At 49.9% G+C, this 14,735-nt stretch overlaps 2 protein-coding genes across 2 annotated transcripts; both read right to left on the bottom strand.

The window, feature by feature from the left end:
* Positions 1-170: 170 nt before the first annotated feature.
* On the bottom strand, positions 171-5,291 carry CONPUDRAFT_149117 (pleiotropic drug resistance ABC transporter; the record flags this gene model as incomplete). The annotated part of the gene is made up of 15 exons (XM_007765493.1): positions 171-205; positions 260-365; positions 417-573; positions 627-1,038; positions 1,088-1,155; positions 1,210-2,071; positions 2,123-2,388; positions 2,443-2,784; positions 2,839-2,897; positions 2,948-4,001; positions 4,056-4,425; positions 4,481-4,677; positions 4,728-4,833; positions 4,885-4,906; positions 4,962-5,291. 15 exons carry the CDS (start codon positions 5,289-5,291, stop codon positions 171-173), a joined length of 4,386 nt encoding a protein of 1,461 aa, XP_007763683.1.
* Positions 5,292-6,120: 829 nt separating this feature from the next.
* On the bottom strand, positions 6,121-14,689 carry CONPUDRAFT_79247 (uncharacterized protein). The gene is made up of 36 exons (XM_007764641.1): positions 14,518-14,689; positions 14,334-14,461; positions 14,137-14,283; positions 14,004-14,084; positions 13,825-13,953; positions 13,627-13,777; positions 13,257-13,579; positions 13,032-13,202; positions 12,865-12,975; positions 12,706-12,813; positions 12,190-12,648; positions 12,018-12,140; positions 11,777-11,963; positions 11,597-11,729; positions 11,296-11,546; positions 11,190-11,244; positions 10,405-11,134; positions 9,961-10,349; positions 9,751-9,903; positions 9,628-9,703; positions 9,451-9,580; positions 9,291-9,391; positions 9,108-9,238; positions 8,852-9,057; positions 8,516-8,799; positions 8,339-8,463; positions 8,162-8,285; positions 7,573-8,114; positions 7,501-7,517; positions 6,983-7,441; positions 6,906-6,924; positions 6,678-6,852; positions 6,547-6,622; positions 6,447-6,494; positions 6,379-6,398; positions 6,121-6,316 (listed from the first exon to the last, which is right to left on the bottom strand). Exons 1-28 carry the CDS (start codon positions 14,603-14,605, stop codon positions 7,860-7,862), a joined length of 5,349 nt encoding a protein of 1,782 aa, XP_007762831.1. The 5' UTR covers positions 14,606-14,689; the 3' UTR covers positions 6,121-6,316; positions 6,379-6,398; positions 6,447-6,494; positions 6,547-6,622; positions 6,678-6,852; positions 6,906-6,924; positions 6,983-7,441; positions 7,501-7,517; positions 7,573-7,859.
* Between the last annotated feature and the right edge of the window lie 46 nt (positions 14,690-14,735).

Raw genomic sequence — 14,735 nt, 5'->3', positions numbered from 1 at the left:
TAGATATTAACAGATTGCTTCCCATTTATGCCAGCGTGAAAGTTGTGAGCCGTAACTACAACCTGCGTCGTGGTATCCGTGTTGTCTAAGTATCCGTCGATGTCGTGATTAGTGTAGCTGAATGTGTGAGAACAGACAAAAGAAGCATCCAAGCGCCATAAAAGCTTTGATCACCGCTTAGCATAGCGAAGGAAGCGTGATGCAACTACGAAAGGTATGTCAGTATGCGTTCCATAAGTGAACAAGAGAGCGGACGTACGTGTTGTGACTATGAAGTTGAAGATGAAGTAGGCAAATATTATCCATACATCTCGCCAACGATTGTCAAACGAGATGTTCAGGGGTAAGAAGAACTGGTCTCCAACCTTTGAAAGCGGTCAGAACACATTTTTCTCGCGGCTATTGAGAGAGCTTACAGAGTACTGGCAATACTGGCATGCATCGGTAGCATTGGGGTTGTTGAGATACCCGCCAAACGCATTTACGAAGTCGTCAGCCCAAGCATAGCACGTCTGGCCGCTTGGAGGACTAAAGATGGCATATTCGTCGGGATTGCAGCGAATGACGAGACCACTGGGCAGAATGGTCAGTTTGTCCTCGCTTAATAGGAGTAATAATGGTCTCACTGAAGCTCGGTAGCAATCATTGCAGCCACGGTGCGCGTATATGGCACAAGCTCGTATAACCAGTCCTTCCAGAAAGGAATCAAGGTGGGGTAGGGAATGGTAACACCGCAGAACATGGAGAACACCACGCCGACGAAGGGGTTGAACAACACAGCGATCTGGACACTGGGCGAGAGGGCACCGATGAGCTGACCAATGGTCACGCCAAAGAGCTCCATGAAGATGACAACGAGAAGCTGGAAGCCAGTACCATTGAGACCCGCAGAGCCCTTGCCAAAGCCCATGGGGTACACCATGAGAACCCAGTACACGACAGCGCAGAGTATGGAGTACGGGATCTCGCCAGCGAGCTGGGCAATGGCGAAGACATAAGGCGAGTAGATACGACTCGACGCCTCGCGAATGAAGACCCCTGGTTCGCGTTCAGTATTAGCTCTTAAACAAGACTTAAGAATACTCACGTCTGTTGAAAATGAACAGAGGCTCGAGCTGAGTCATGACGATAGCGGGCAAGACGACAAGCCAGAAGCTGCAAATCTCATCAATTAAACAGGCATACCGGCTAGTGATGGGTTGTACTCACATTCCAAAGACACGGTACTGCAGGTCACGAACACTGTTTCCAAGCTGAAGGAATGACAGCGAGACAAAGAGCGAGATGAACGCATGGACGAAGAGGCGACTGAACACATAGTCGGGAGAACGCCAGAGAGCGACATTGTTGCGCTGCGCAACGACCTTGAGCTGGTACAAGAACGAAGTGGCGTATGTCGCCTTCTTCCCTTGCTGAGGAGGCGGCTTGGCCAAAGCATGCTCTTGTATGCGCTTGAGCTCAGCCTTGGTCTCTGCATACTCAGGCGAATCGAGCCAGATGTCCTTCCAATCGCGAGGTCCAACACGGGGTGCTAGTCCGGCACCGATAGCATCCAGCATGTACTCGGCCATGTTAACGTTGGAAGGGCACTGAGCGCCGTTGCGTGCGAAGTACTCCCGAATAGTCTGCGCGTCCTTGCCAATATCACCAAAGTAGACGGTCTCACCGCCCGACTCGAGCAGGAGGAGGCGGTCGAAGCTCTCGAAAAGAAGACTGGACGGCTGATGGATCGTGCAAAGGATGGCCTGGCCCTGCTCAGCGAGCTTGCGGAGGAAGCGCACCAAGTTCCAGGCAGACTGAGCATCCAAACCGGAAGTAGGCTCGTCCAAGAACAACAACAAGGCGGGTTTGGAGGCAAGCTCGACACCGATCGTCAGGCGTTTGCGGGCTTCAACATTGAGAGAGAAAACGAGAGCCTCGGATAGGTCCTGGAGCTCAAGCAGCTCGATCATCTCTTCGACATACTGGTCCTTCTCCTCGATGGGGATTTCGGCGGGCTGACGCAGGTAAGCAGAGAAGCGCATGGCTTCACGAACCGTCGCGGTGCCCTCATGAACATCCATCTGCTCAGCTGTTTGGAGCACATCAGCCGCGGCGAGGATTCTAGCGAGTGTCTACTTACCATAAGCAGTTCCGCGAGCAAAATCAGAACCCAAGGGGCGCCCTTCAACCAAGACATCGCCAGTAATAATACCGATGTTCTTACGCTGAGCTAACACATCCAAGCAAGTTGTCTTGCCGGCACCCGATGCACCCATGAGAGCAGTTAGTGTACCAGGTTTGACATATCCACAGACGTCGTGCAGCAGCCTACGCTGACCGCCTGGGACAGGAACGTGATAGTTGAGGTTCTCCCAGGTGAAGGTCTTACGATCTTCGAACGATTGCCTACTAAAAACAGGATGTCAGGACAGCATGAATGTCTCGTAAGGTATTCCTTACTCTTCGCGGAGTACATCGTCTTCTTCCTTCTTCTCATGCCTGTGGCGAACGCGCTCGGCCTTGTGCTCGCGTAGGATCTCGTTGCGCCTTTTCGTATCACTGTTCTCCTTCGCATAAATGTTGGCAGAACTGCTCGGTAACTTCGGTTGGAGGTACTCGATTGCAACAATCTGCGTGAGCTGGAAGAAGATCAAGAAAGCGAAGAGTACGACAAAGTTGCGGCGCCACAGGTCGGCAACATTCAGAGCATAACCAGCTTCAAGATACGAGGCGCCGTTGACGATGTTGCTTCCAGGGGTTGAACCGTAGAGAGTGCAGGCCTGGTTAGGACCGACAGTATCGCTATTCATATATCGATTAGAAATTGCATGCCGTTTACACGAAGCAGACACTTACGGATACTTGGTGACGCCTGGGCCATTGCGGGGCACGACGTAGCTGCCATCGCATGTCATCTGCAAATTCATCAATCCGTGATATAAAATGTGAATGAACAAAATCTTACATCGATCCTCATGAATTCATTTTCCATTGCGCCACCGAAAGCATAAGACACCGGGTTGATGTAGTAGATCCAGAACAACCATCGTTTCATGTTGAATGTCGGAATCATATAGCCGGCATATACAATGATGTTCGGAACGAAGAACGTCGCGAGACGGAAGGCACTGTCGAAGTTGGCACAGAGGAGACCGAAGGTACGGAAGAAGCCCTGCATGATGAGATATGCCATGTAGACGAACAGGTGGAACGTCCAGAACCCGCCCGCGGTACGGGAGAGACCAGACATAAAGTAGATGATAACGTTGAAGATGAACACCCGACTTGCGGAGAACGGAAGATCAGCGAAAATGTTCCCCATTACAACGGCAGAGGGACGGAATAGCCCGTATTCTGTCTGCTTCTTAACCACCGGGCGCCCGACCATTTGCGTGGGCATTTCACCGAAGGCATCCAAGCAGATCGTCAACATGCCCGAAAAGATGACACCACCACGAGTGAAACCTCCAGCTGCAGTGGTGGGTAGATCGAAGAAGCCGCCACCGATGATCAAAGCAAGAATAGTCGACATGCCGAAGCTAGTATACAGCTGGAATCGATCCTGGAGACGCACACGGAACTGCCGAATCGTCAGAGACTTAACCTGTCCCGAAAAGCCGATGGTATATGGACTCTTCTTCGACACACCGCGCTTCTTATCGTCCAGCACAGCGGCACGGAAAATCTCCTGGTCCCTCTTCTCGGTCTCCATCTTGCCCTTATATTTCTGCAGCGTGTCCATCATACCATCGTGCAAGCGAGAGGTTGTGAACGCGCTCTCGAGAGCTTCGGGCGTCGATGGTGTATCGCGCTCGGAGCGACCAGGAGCGAACTGGCGTTCATTCGAGTCCGTGCAGCCGGTCAGATAATCGGGTGTGCTCTGGCGGGGAAGGGCCTTGTAGCCCAAATCTTCAAAGTACTTGCGAGCCTCAGACGGCGGACCAAAGAAGACCTGTCGTCCCTCGTCGAGCACGAGAACCTTATCGAACTGGTCGTAGATACCTTCGCCAGCCTGGTATCTAGAATAACCGTCAGCCCCTGTGACGCATAAGGTAGATACAGTATAAACTTACAAAGTCACGAAGACGGTCTGGCCAAGTACGTCAGTCATAACACGCAAACTCTTCGCGAAATCGAGCGCGGTGGAAGCATCTAGACCGCGAGTCGAATTATCCCAGCATTGTACACGAGCGCGGGTAGCCATCATCTCAGCAATGCTGACACGCTTACGCTCACCGCCAGAAACACCGCGGACGAACTCGTCGCCAACCAAGGTTTGATGAGTATGGGAAATGTTCAGCATCTTTAAAAGAGCCTCCTGGACCTGAGAATCAAATTCCTTTCTTGAGACACCCGGTAGACGGCCTTTGGGACCAGGGGTTTTCGTCGAGAGTGCAAAACCGAGGGTCTGAGCCACAGTCAAGGTTGCAATATGAATGTCATCTAGGAGCCGAATGTCAGGTCATGATTGGACATGAATATCAGCAATCAAACTAACCCTCTTGATTGTAGACAACTTCGCCCTTGTAAAGTTTGGCCATCTCCTTCGCATCAATACCGGCGTAACGAACGTCACCCTCGACAGCGGCGTAGTCCTCGCGTTGGTTTGCGATAGCCTTCAGGAACGTTGTGCAACCAGACCCAGGGCAGCCAAGAACCAAGCACATTTCCCCAGGCTTAAGAACGCCAGACGATCTGTGCGCATGTCAGCAAGAACGATCAAGAAGCTAGAAACAAAATCGCACTTGTGTAAAATAGGCCGAGTCGGAACTGTTTTGTTCGGAAACATATAGACAGTAATGAAACCCATAATCCACCATATCGGAGACAAGAAGAAATTGATTACGGCGTCTGAAATGGCGTTAGCGATGGGAACCTGGTGAACATCATATGATGACAAACCTCCGAATGTAGGGATATAGAACTAAAAGAGACTACCATCAGTACCGATGATGTTGTGCCCACGAAACGCATCTCACCTTGGCATCTGCACCTCCGACCACCTTGACCTCCATATCCTCCCATGTGACACCAACGTGCTTATGCTTGATGCCAGCTTGCTGGTTCGCGTCGTTGGACGAGGTGAGGTACTCGCGAAGATCGAAAGTTTCGTCCACATCGCTTCCGCCTTTCTCTGGATCGAGGTTGGCATTTGCGGTAGAGGTTGACGAAGCAGGTCTAGACTGAGATTGTCTGGAGAGTTGACGAGCGAGCTCATTAAAAGTATTCTTTGCCTCTTCGACGTCGATGCCCGGGGAGACATAAGGGTCTGTAGGCCCCTGCTCCTTGACAGCCTTCTCCGGATCCATGACGGGATGGGCAAGGTGAAGGCGAGGGGTACGGAGAATAAGACCTCCCTACCCGGAGGGTATATATAATAAAGGAAAATCATGGTTCATGACGAAATTCTCATGCCGTAGGGTGTCATGCCATCGTTTACTCAGCGGAGACAATCACAATTTGCAAACGAGTCTGGACGCATTCCTGCGTTAATCGGAGCCCGTTTACGGTTCTGCGGGCCCGCGATGACTATGCACTCTGATGAATCAGACCGCCCGAGCTCAATGAAGGCAGCCAATCAGTCTTACATTTATTTCCATTTATTTTCTGACCCGTCCAAAGGAGAATATGGTATGAGACGTTCAAGGGGGGACCAAACGAGGGCCTATCCACTCGGAGTTTGATAGAAGATTCCCGGGCGCTCGGGGTAACACAACCTTCCTTCTGGAGATTTGATTGGCCAGCGAACACTGCACCAAAACCTCGGCCATCGGCAAATCGAGCTTCAGAGGGGACCCGCATCGGTAAACACTCCTTATGACTGGGCCCACGGGCCGATGACAGTATCATCCCTTACTCAGTGTGAAAATGGAGGATAACAAGGCAGAAGACCGATGAACAGCGTTTCGTATGGCTCTATGTCGCGATGAAACGTTGTCGGAATAGCACTCTTGTCGCTTTTGACTCAATCTTCTTCAAGGCCCCGAGAGTGCCCCGAGCAACGTTTTGATCATGGCATTTTTATTCGGACCGACGGCACTTAAATGCTTAGTCAGCAGCTTTTGTCTTTTCTACGGTCACATGATGATGAGCTTCCGCCGGGAACAATACTCAGGGTAACTGGCTGGCCAGAGGTTTCAAGTCCCAAGCTCAGTCTGTCACGGAGTACACTTAGCCGTTCGCAGTCCTTGCACTTGCACTCTCGCTTGTACAAATGAAGTCTTTCGCTGCCCTTTCGTTGCTGCTGGCCAGCACCGCAGTACACGCTCATGGCGGACACGAACACGCTAATGACAACCCCAATCTCGAGGGCGCGGCGTATGCCATTAGACACGTACGAGATCGCACCACGCCTTTTCATGACTTTCCTGTCTGACAAAAACTCTACCCCATTAGATGGCCTCTGAGCACCACATGTAAGACACATGTAAGACGCAATGTGCCCTTCTAACACTCCGTGATAGCGACCAGTTCGATTTGGAGAGCTTTTTCCAGCTTCATGACCTAAACAGGTGTGTTGGCCGGCACACGCTCTCCGGACACCTAATTCACAGTCACAATCAGAGATGGAAGTTGGGACCGTGAAGAGATAGAGGCAATCTATGGGGTTCATCATGTCTACTCGCAGAAGACATCCAAGGTACGAATGACAGCCATCCAGCCCTCCCGTCCGACCTTTTCTCATCCTACCACAGGACGAAATCGAGCACCAAAAGAAGGCTGACCTCGTCGTTGACACTGTGCTGAAGCTGGTCGACTCGAACAAGGACGGTGTGATCACCCCCGAGGAGTTCTCCGCCGCAGGTCTCAAAGGTCTTCCCAACTTTGATGATATTGGCGCTGAGGGTCACCACTACGATGTCGAGAGCGGTATGACCCTTTCTTCTCTCGTCGTGCTGCGTGCCTGACCCTCGCTTTGGCAGAGTTCTTCCTCCACCACGAAGGTAGCTTGCACCCCTCTCGCATACTTTGGTGCAGTCAACTGATACTAACGCTCCACAGAACAATTTCACGGCACCCCTGACACTCAGACCGACGAATCCTATGTCCACGCAGAGGATCTCGAGCACTTCGCCGCGCATGAGGGCATCGAACTTAAAGAAGCCGAGCGCGAGGCCAAATTCCAGGGTGTCACCGTGGAGGAGGCCCTCCGCGCACACGAGGAGGCTGAGGCAGCCGCTCAGGCCGCCGGCACAATGTACTATGGTTCAAAGGTACAGAACCCCGAGGCTGTTGTCAAGGTTGCAGGCCAGCAGCCCTTTGTCCAAGAGCGAAAGGCTCAACAGGAAGCTGAGCAGGCGGAGAGCGATAAGCCCAAGTTCCAGCGGGAGCAGCCTCCCGAAAAGCAGGACCCAAGCGTTCGCTTCCGTGATCTCCACAAGGAACTTGAAGGTCAGGCTGAGTGGGGTTCTGGGTCTCAGGGCTACAAGCAACCCAAATCGCCACAAGAGAAACTGCGGTACGTACCAGCTTGTTCGGCTATGTCATGGTTTCTGATGTTTCCTTCTGGTGATGCAGGAAGAACGTTCCTTACAAGGTAAGACATGACTTTACTGTGATGTTGACTCTCGGAAGCTCACACATTTTTGCAGTACAAATTCCGCCGAAACTGGGGCGATTTCTAAGTCATCTGTATACGTCCATTCGTTATTGGTATTATTGTCGATGTGCCCATTATCTACACGTACATACCCTCTGCTTCGTTGTCGTCGTCCTTTGTTAATATATGGAGCACAAACTCGTGCATGTTACTATAGAAATCCAGACATATGCATCGACGATCATGAAGTCCAAGAAATCCAAAGTTGCACAAATGTCCGAATGAGAATTATGAGCGTATATATCGTCTACGTTGGCAGTATCCAGCTGTCGGATTGTCACCGACTATCAAACATGTCTCGCAAGATCCCTTCCTCTACTACACTCCAGTCCACATTGCTACCGCATGCATAGACTCCCTCGTACGACGCGATGCTTACATGTGAAAAGAATGGAAGTAAATCCCGCGCGCTGTCAATCTGCCGCATCTTTACGAGCATGGGTTGTCTCGCCGTTCTCGAGTCACCATACGTTGGATAGATTGCTGCCTGTGGCTCTTCCTCGTCGGGTAGTTGTGAGGTCGGTCGTGCCTGCTGCGATGTGGGTTAGCAATGCGGAAAGTGTACAAGTTGGTTGTTACCTTGGCTTCAGGAAGGGGCAGGGCGCCAACAGCTTCGGACAGTTGGTCAAGCATTCCTTGAGGAACCCAGTCGTCTTGACGATAAACAGCGTCGACAGTATCCGTGATGAAAATCCATTGATGCCTAAAGATATGTCAATGGGTCGCGGTTTGGGTAACAAAAATAATGGTGCTTACACTTGGAATTCCTCTGTTTGAAGCGTCAAAAGAATATCCAAACATTTCGAAACGGCGAGGAGAAGCTGGAGGTCCTCTGAGCCGTCGGCAGGAACGTTGACCAGCGCTTGGTCAAACACTCGATACTAAACAGGAGAGATGGGTGAAGAAGGTAGCCGGAGGGATGAGCTCGCTCACCAACTCAGTCAGAACTACCGGCCAGAAGCTTGTCAAATTATGCGGGGACAGCCGGCATAGCAGCACCCGAATACACAAGAATACCTCGCTTTGTACGAGCGGCGAAGTAACATTGCGCAGGACATCGACCAACTTCTCTTGCACAGTTGGAAGTTGTGTCAGGTAATGATTTTTCTCGCCAGCGAAGAGGACGAAAGCAAGCCGACGCAGGTTCATCGCACGCAGAAGCATTTCCTGATCACGATTCGTGAAAATATTGCTCGATGGAGTTGCGACAATTTTGCCTATGTAAAAATTTCAGTTCACATGCACTCGAAAACGCGGATAAAGCCCTACCCATAAGCTCCGAAAAGGCTGTCTTGTCAGTGTCAAACAATACCTTGACGATAGGCCTCCATTTCTTTGCCAAAACGTGGCTCGACGTGAACAACCGGCTGTCGTACAGCATGTCTGCGACGGAGCTACGCCAGACTTTGAGTGCCGCCGGGATCTTAGTCATTTCCCGAAGGATATCGATGAGCATGGGATCTACATCCAGCGGCCTACGAGTGGATGTTAATCATCTATCTGAGTAAGGCACATCCTTACGTACTTTGCTTTTGCCTTGACAGCCGGGGTGACGATATAGTAGACAATATTATTACAAGTGTTCGTGATCTTGTCATTATCAACCAGGAAGGTCCGAATGTTCGGGAGACCAACTTCTGCTATGAACGAGCAGATCTAAAATGGACAAAATCAACGACACCGATACAGCCGCACAGGCAACCTTTACCTGCGATGTCAGGTCGGAATTCCACCCTATGTATTTTGTCTCGGTGAGTGAAGTGGAGCTGGCATTCACATTGTCCTTCTCATTCAATCTCGAATCAGACGCTATGATGGATAGGATCAACCCGTCGAGCCTCGCTTTGAACAACAAAACAGTCACGCACCGATTCGGGGCAGAGGGGATTCACGACCATTGTTGAGTGCATCTTTCAACGGACGCCTGACCCATGATGTTTGGTCGGATGTTCTTCCGACGAATGTTACACATGAGTCTAATAATCGACTGTACGTCTCCTGATAGACAATCAAGACGGGGCTGGCAAGATAGTATGTAGACTTACTTGAAGGTCTTTCTTCAGTCTCTTATCCTCTGATGCCGTCGTCAGCATTACTTTTCGTGCCAAGACCGAGAAACACCTGTTTTTCTGAGCGCAAGTCCTCTGCGAGTAAATAATAGCACTTACTTCAACAACAGGAAGAATTGCATCTTAAACTCTCGAGTACTGCTCGCTACTTCCTTGGTCAGTGATAAGAACCTTCCCCACACTTGGAGGGCAATAGGGCCTTCCAATCGGCCCAAGTATTGTTCCAAAAACCTGAAGAGAATGACATCCGAGCTTGACATCATCAAGGTTCAGAAGGTTACTCGCGGAGAAGTCTATGATGATACTCACAGATTGGGGTTCGCAACATTTCTCTTTCCTCGTTCCGACGAGCTCGGCGTGCGAGACAAGATACATTCACAAAGCATGTGAACAGCTGTCTGAGCGTTGGCTATCAGAACATCAACAAGTTCAAAGACAGTGTCATCCTCCAAGGGATTTGCGGGGTCTAGAGGTTCTCTGTCCCACCAGTCGATGACACATTCCAATAGTTCAACCGGTTGCACGTGGAAGAAATGCTCAAAGGCTCTTCGACAGCGAGTCCGTGTCCGATGATAGACCAGGGCTAAGGAGTCCTTTTCTGGGCTCCACTCCTGTGAATCGTTCCATACAAGATTCCTCCATAGGGCTAAGAGAACACGGACACCATCATAAAGGTACTTAAATCCAGGAGATCGGTTCTACAAAGCCATGAGCAAGAACGTCCTGTACATATTTGTATGAAGTCTCACTTACACCCACTTGGTCCTCCGATGAGCTGGGGTTTTCCGCCGCAAATACAGTCGTGACATAACCGAAGAGCCCACCACTTTCATGGACGGGTTTCTCTTGAACAACAGCATCTTCGTCAGAACGCATATCATCCTTTGCACCCATATGCAATACCACAAGTCGTTCTAGTGCGTTCAAAAGCATAGTAAATTCCGCGTCATTGGCAACGCGTGTGGTGGCGCTAGATCCTTGTGCTTTGATGTTGACCAACTCCACACGCAGTTGCCGAGTGAGGCATTCGATAACTGGAGAGACCAGAACTCGGAGAGCCGGTTGGAACTGGGGAACGGTCATCATGACAAAGTCAAGCCAATGTTGCAGGAGAGAACGGTTGCTTTGGATAGAGATACCATCGGTGATGGTATGGATGAGGAGAGGGTTAACGGCGTAGTTGCTTGTCGAGCCTTGTGAAGCTCCGTTGCTATCATGACCTTCGTCGACTGTTCGCGAAACGGAGATGGAGATCAAAGAGTGAAGGAAGTGAAGAAGTTTGTTTTGCATGTCGAAGTGTTTCATATGTACGCATGCATACAGCTTTCCAATGACAGCAGGCTGAATCGTCTCGACAGCCAAAACATCAATATCACCTCGTGAGACGATAGCCTGGAGTATGTCGACTGATGATGTGTGCGTTGACACATTCAGAAGTTGCATGGTCTGACCATGGGGCATCTTTGGTTCTGACTGCAAAAAACTATTTCGAAAATATTTAGTAGACATAATTGCGAACATACAGAGATCTTGCTTACCGGGAAAGCATGTCCACGATCACATCCATGTAAGTGCCCTCCATATCAAATCTGCCTGATGCAGCTCATCAGGATCAACTGAGGTATCGGAATAAGAAAGACAAACCAGCAGTCAGCCTTGAGGCCAACCCTTCGTAATATGTTCGTTTGATAGGTGTTGACCTGGTTGCCTTGCTGAACCCTTGACCACCAAACTGAAGAATGGCATATAGTACTTCCAGGAGGTGATTGACATAACGCTGATCAAACGACCTGTCGTATACGTATCCTTGAATCTTGCGGTCGTTGACTATGAAAGTGTGAGGAGAGCGCCGTATAGAAGGATCGAGCAAGTCATGTAGGAGAGGATCTAGAACCCTAGATTTAATTTAGACTACGAGTTCCAAGTACTATGCGTAGCTCCTCACCTGGAATACGACTTGAGACTACAGCGCATCCAAGTCTCGCCGACTCGGCGCAGCGATGGACTGTCATTTTTGAGAGTTTCCAGCACAATCATCATTGGGACCTTCAGTCTAACGCCTGGTAAAACGTCGTCTTCTGCTGAGGGCTAAGTACATGCTGCATAACTAATCAAGTGCACCCACCTGTCAGTCGCCAAAGGACTCCGAAAGCCTCGTACGCATCTTGAACATTTCTAGACTCGAGACTAGTCATGCTTCGGGAGATGATAGACTCAACGTGAGGCTGCTTGGTCGCCGCCTCAAGAGCCCATACAAGATTGACAGCACGGACATGGTAGATCGAGTAGTCCTGACGTAGGAATCTGAAGAGCTGCAGCAGATTTTAGCGAACAACACCAAGAATATCAAGACTCCAGAGCCTCACCGTCTTTACCATGCCAGACATTGTGGCTCTTTCATCTATATTCAGCTTGGGTTGTATTTGCTGAGTCTGGTGAAGGAGAATGACCACTGAGACGATATTATCTACGGTCACAAAGTCTGAATCCTATGTGTGGTTCAGAAGTATGCTCTTATCTCAAAGCCCAGTGACTAACCGCCGTATGGAGTACACCGAGGATACTGCTCAGCCATTCAGACGAATCCCATGATAGCTTAACAGCGGTGACCTTCGCTTTGCTGACTAGACGAACGAGCTCCGCAAGAAAGGGTAAGACGCGATTGATGACATCTCTGAAATATCTCGAGTCGCCACTCTGACTCAGGAGACCTTGAGCACACAAGTGGCTTAATGATAGGGTGTAGCATAGGACAGTCGCCAGGGGTAATGTCGTCTCATCGTTGCGGGACGTTTGAACCGGCGCCTCAATACCATAGAATGCGTACGCATAGGAAAGAGAGCTCAGGGTCGTGACGAGGTCTTGCTGCGATTCAGTCAAATTAGGCCTGCTGAGGAGTCCATCAGGGTTCAGGTGGTGAAGAAGTTCCTCTAGCAGCATGAAAGCTTTAGCAATAGCAGTGCGTGCAATCCTAGTCTGATCTTGGAGAATATCAAACTATATGGTTCAGATTAGGTTAGCGCCGTCAATCTCAGGCGGGACAAGCACTCTTACTCTTATGGCATCTACAATAGCAGCAAAAATCACAGGAAGGTGAATTCTCCTCAGATCATCCTCGTGGTCAGAGAAGGTCCTCAGAACGAAGATGGTCATATCAATTGCCTGCACGCCATCAGCATTCACATTTAACGACTTATTTGAACTTCACGATACCTCAAAACTGACTTCCTCACCGATGACGTTATTGACAATCGATGCTAGAAGGTGTTTCCAAAGAATACTGGGGTCAATAGCCTCATACAGTGAATTTGCAGTCATGACAATCTGAACAAATCGAACATCAAGTTAGGTTCCCACTGATACATGAGTGAAGGCCGCACATCGCCCTTGTTGTCATTGCTGCTTTCCATATGCGATTTCAGCGCTTTGAGGGAATCATACACGAGGACCTCCGTGAGCGGAGAGCCAATCTCCCATTTGTCCAGTAGTGAGATAAACACCTTGAAAGGACGCGATTCAGAGTATTCTGTAGAAGGCAACAACATCTCGGTCTGAAAAGCGTGAATGAAAAATTGCCTCTCAAAATACTTGCTTAAATAGCGTACCAGAAGGGTGTCTTTGAGAAGATCCAAACCATTCCCTCGTAAATATGCAATCTGCGCGTCGCTCTTCTCGTCAGCTCCAAGAAGCCACGCATAAAGTCGCCTGTTCAGGGATAGATCCCGCCGTAACACAACACCCGTAGCAGCTCTCATAAGGATGACACGGTCGTCCTGCGATACCCGTTTAAGAGCGGCACTGTCGAGGCGCATACATTGAAGCAAGAGGTCAAGACCACTTCTCCGCACCAGCAGGTTGTCATCCTCGAGCGCCGCAGCGAACGCACGAAACATCAAACCAACATCTCGTCCAACAATTTGTGTGATATCTGATACGTGTCAGGTAAGGGCAACAGCATTGACGGATTGAACCTACCTTCGTTTGATTGGAGTCGGGGCAGACGACGAGATAGGAAGTTTAGGGATGTACCTCGAGCGGATGGCATTGTCAACATGATTAGCCATATATTCTGGATGAAGAAAACCGGGTTGACAGTGCCTGACAGTCGATCGAGCAAACTCATTACCTGCATAAATAAGCGGACATTCTCAATGATGTTAGGGGCGCCCTCACTTTGTCAAAGAATTCTCCCGTTTCTTCCTCTAGCCCTGGAAGCAAGGCAAGGATGAAAGATTTCATGACTGGTCGTAAGTTTGCTTGGAGCGGCAGGTAGTGCGTATCATAGATGTTCAGTAGAGTGGGCTTCAAACGAGTATCGGCAGCGCTCAAACGTAGGCTTTACCATGACTCACCTTCACTGATGTCGACGCGTATTCGAAGAAGGGGAACAATCCTGAAGACCATAGTGCGAGATCATACTTCAGCCCTTCAGTCTGCCGGGCCGTTAGAGGTCAGAATTCAAGTAGGAGACCCTCTGCGGCTCACCCCTTGCACCGACATTATGTGAATGTAGACATCGAGAGCTCTCTGGTGGACACCGGCAGGAAGGGCAGGATTAAGACATTGGGATAACCGCTTTGCCACTATTAGCTTGTGTGGGATCTCCTTGAACTGCATGTACGATTGAAACGTCTATAACCTCTCGATAAGTGCCTGGTAACACGTCATGAAAGGGGTTTCACCTTCAGTAGTTGCTTTAGAAAAGAGATGCAATCCGCCCATTCGTGAACATTGTCGAACGCGTTCAGGCATTTCTCCACTTGTTGGGTGTACTTCTTGTATTTGGGGTCTGAATTAATCAGCTGCTGAGCTGATCACCAGAATCTGTCGCTTTATCTACGATGCTGTATCTGACCACGTACTCACCTCTTTCGTTGGCTCGCAGGGAACTATCTCTTGGTCCGGCATTTGACCTTCCGTCGGCCTGCTGGGCTTGAGCAGTTGATGATGACATTCAGTAAGCCCGCGCGGAGGCACGGACTATCTCAGTCGCCCACAGTAGTTCCAGAGTTGAGAAGAGGCAATAGTTCCCCTGTATGAGATTGTGGTCGGTGTTCAATATTCAGGTTCGCTGCGTCAATACT

The sequence above is a fragment of the Coniophora puteana genome, assembly GCF_000271625.1.
Source record: "Coniophora puteana RWD-64-598 SS2 unplaced genomic scaffold CONPUscaffold_1, whole genome shotgun sequence".
NCBI classification, from domain to species: domain Eukaryota; kingdom Fungi; phylum Basidiomycota; class Agaricomycetes; order Boletales; family Coniophoraceae; genus Coniophora; species Coniophora puteana.
Note: the sequence above shows the minus strand (reverse complement) of the source record. Positions and strands in the feature narration are given on the sequence as shown.

What these genes read in the sequence shown, in the direction of transcription:
- CONPUDRAFT_79247 (XM_007764641.1), bottom strand. Translation starts at nt 14,605, where the DNA reads ATGTCATCATCAACTGCTCAAGCCCAGCAGGCCGACGGAAGGTCAAAT. An exon ending in CCTGCGAGCCAACGAAAGAG is followed by an intron (nt 14,462 to 14,517) that starts GTGAGTACGTGG and finishes TCTGGTGATCAG; the next exon opens with CTCAGCAGCTGATTAATTCA. An exon ending in TGCCCCTTCCTGAAGCCAAG is followed by an intron (nt 8,115 to 8,161) that starts GTAACAACCAAC and finishes CCCACATCGCAG; the next exon opens with CAGGCACGACCGACCTCACA.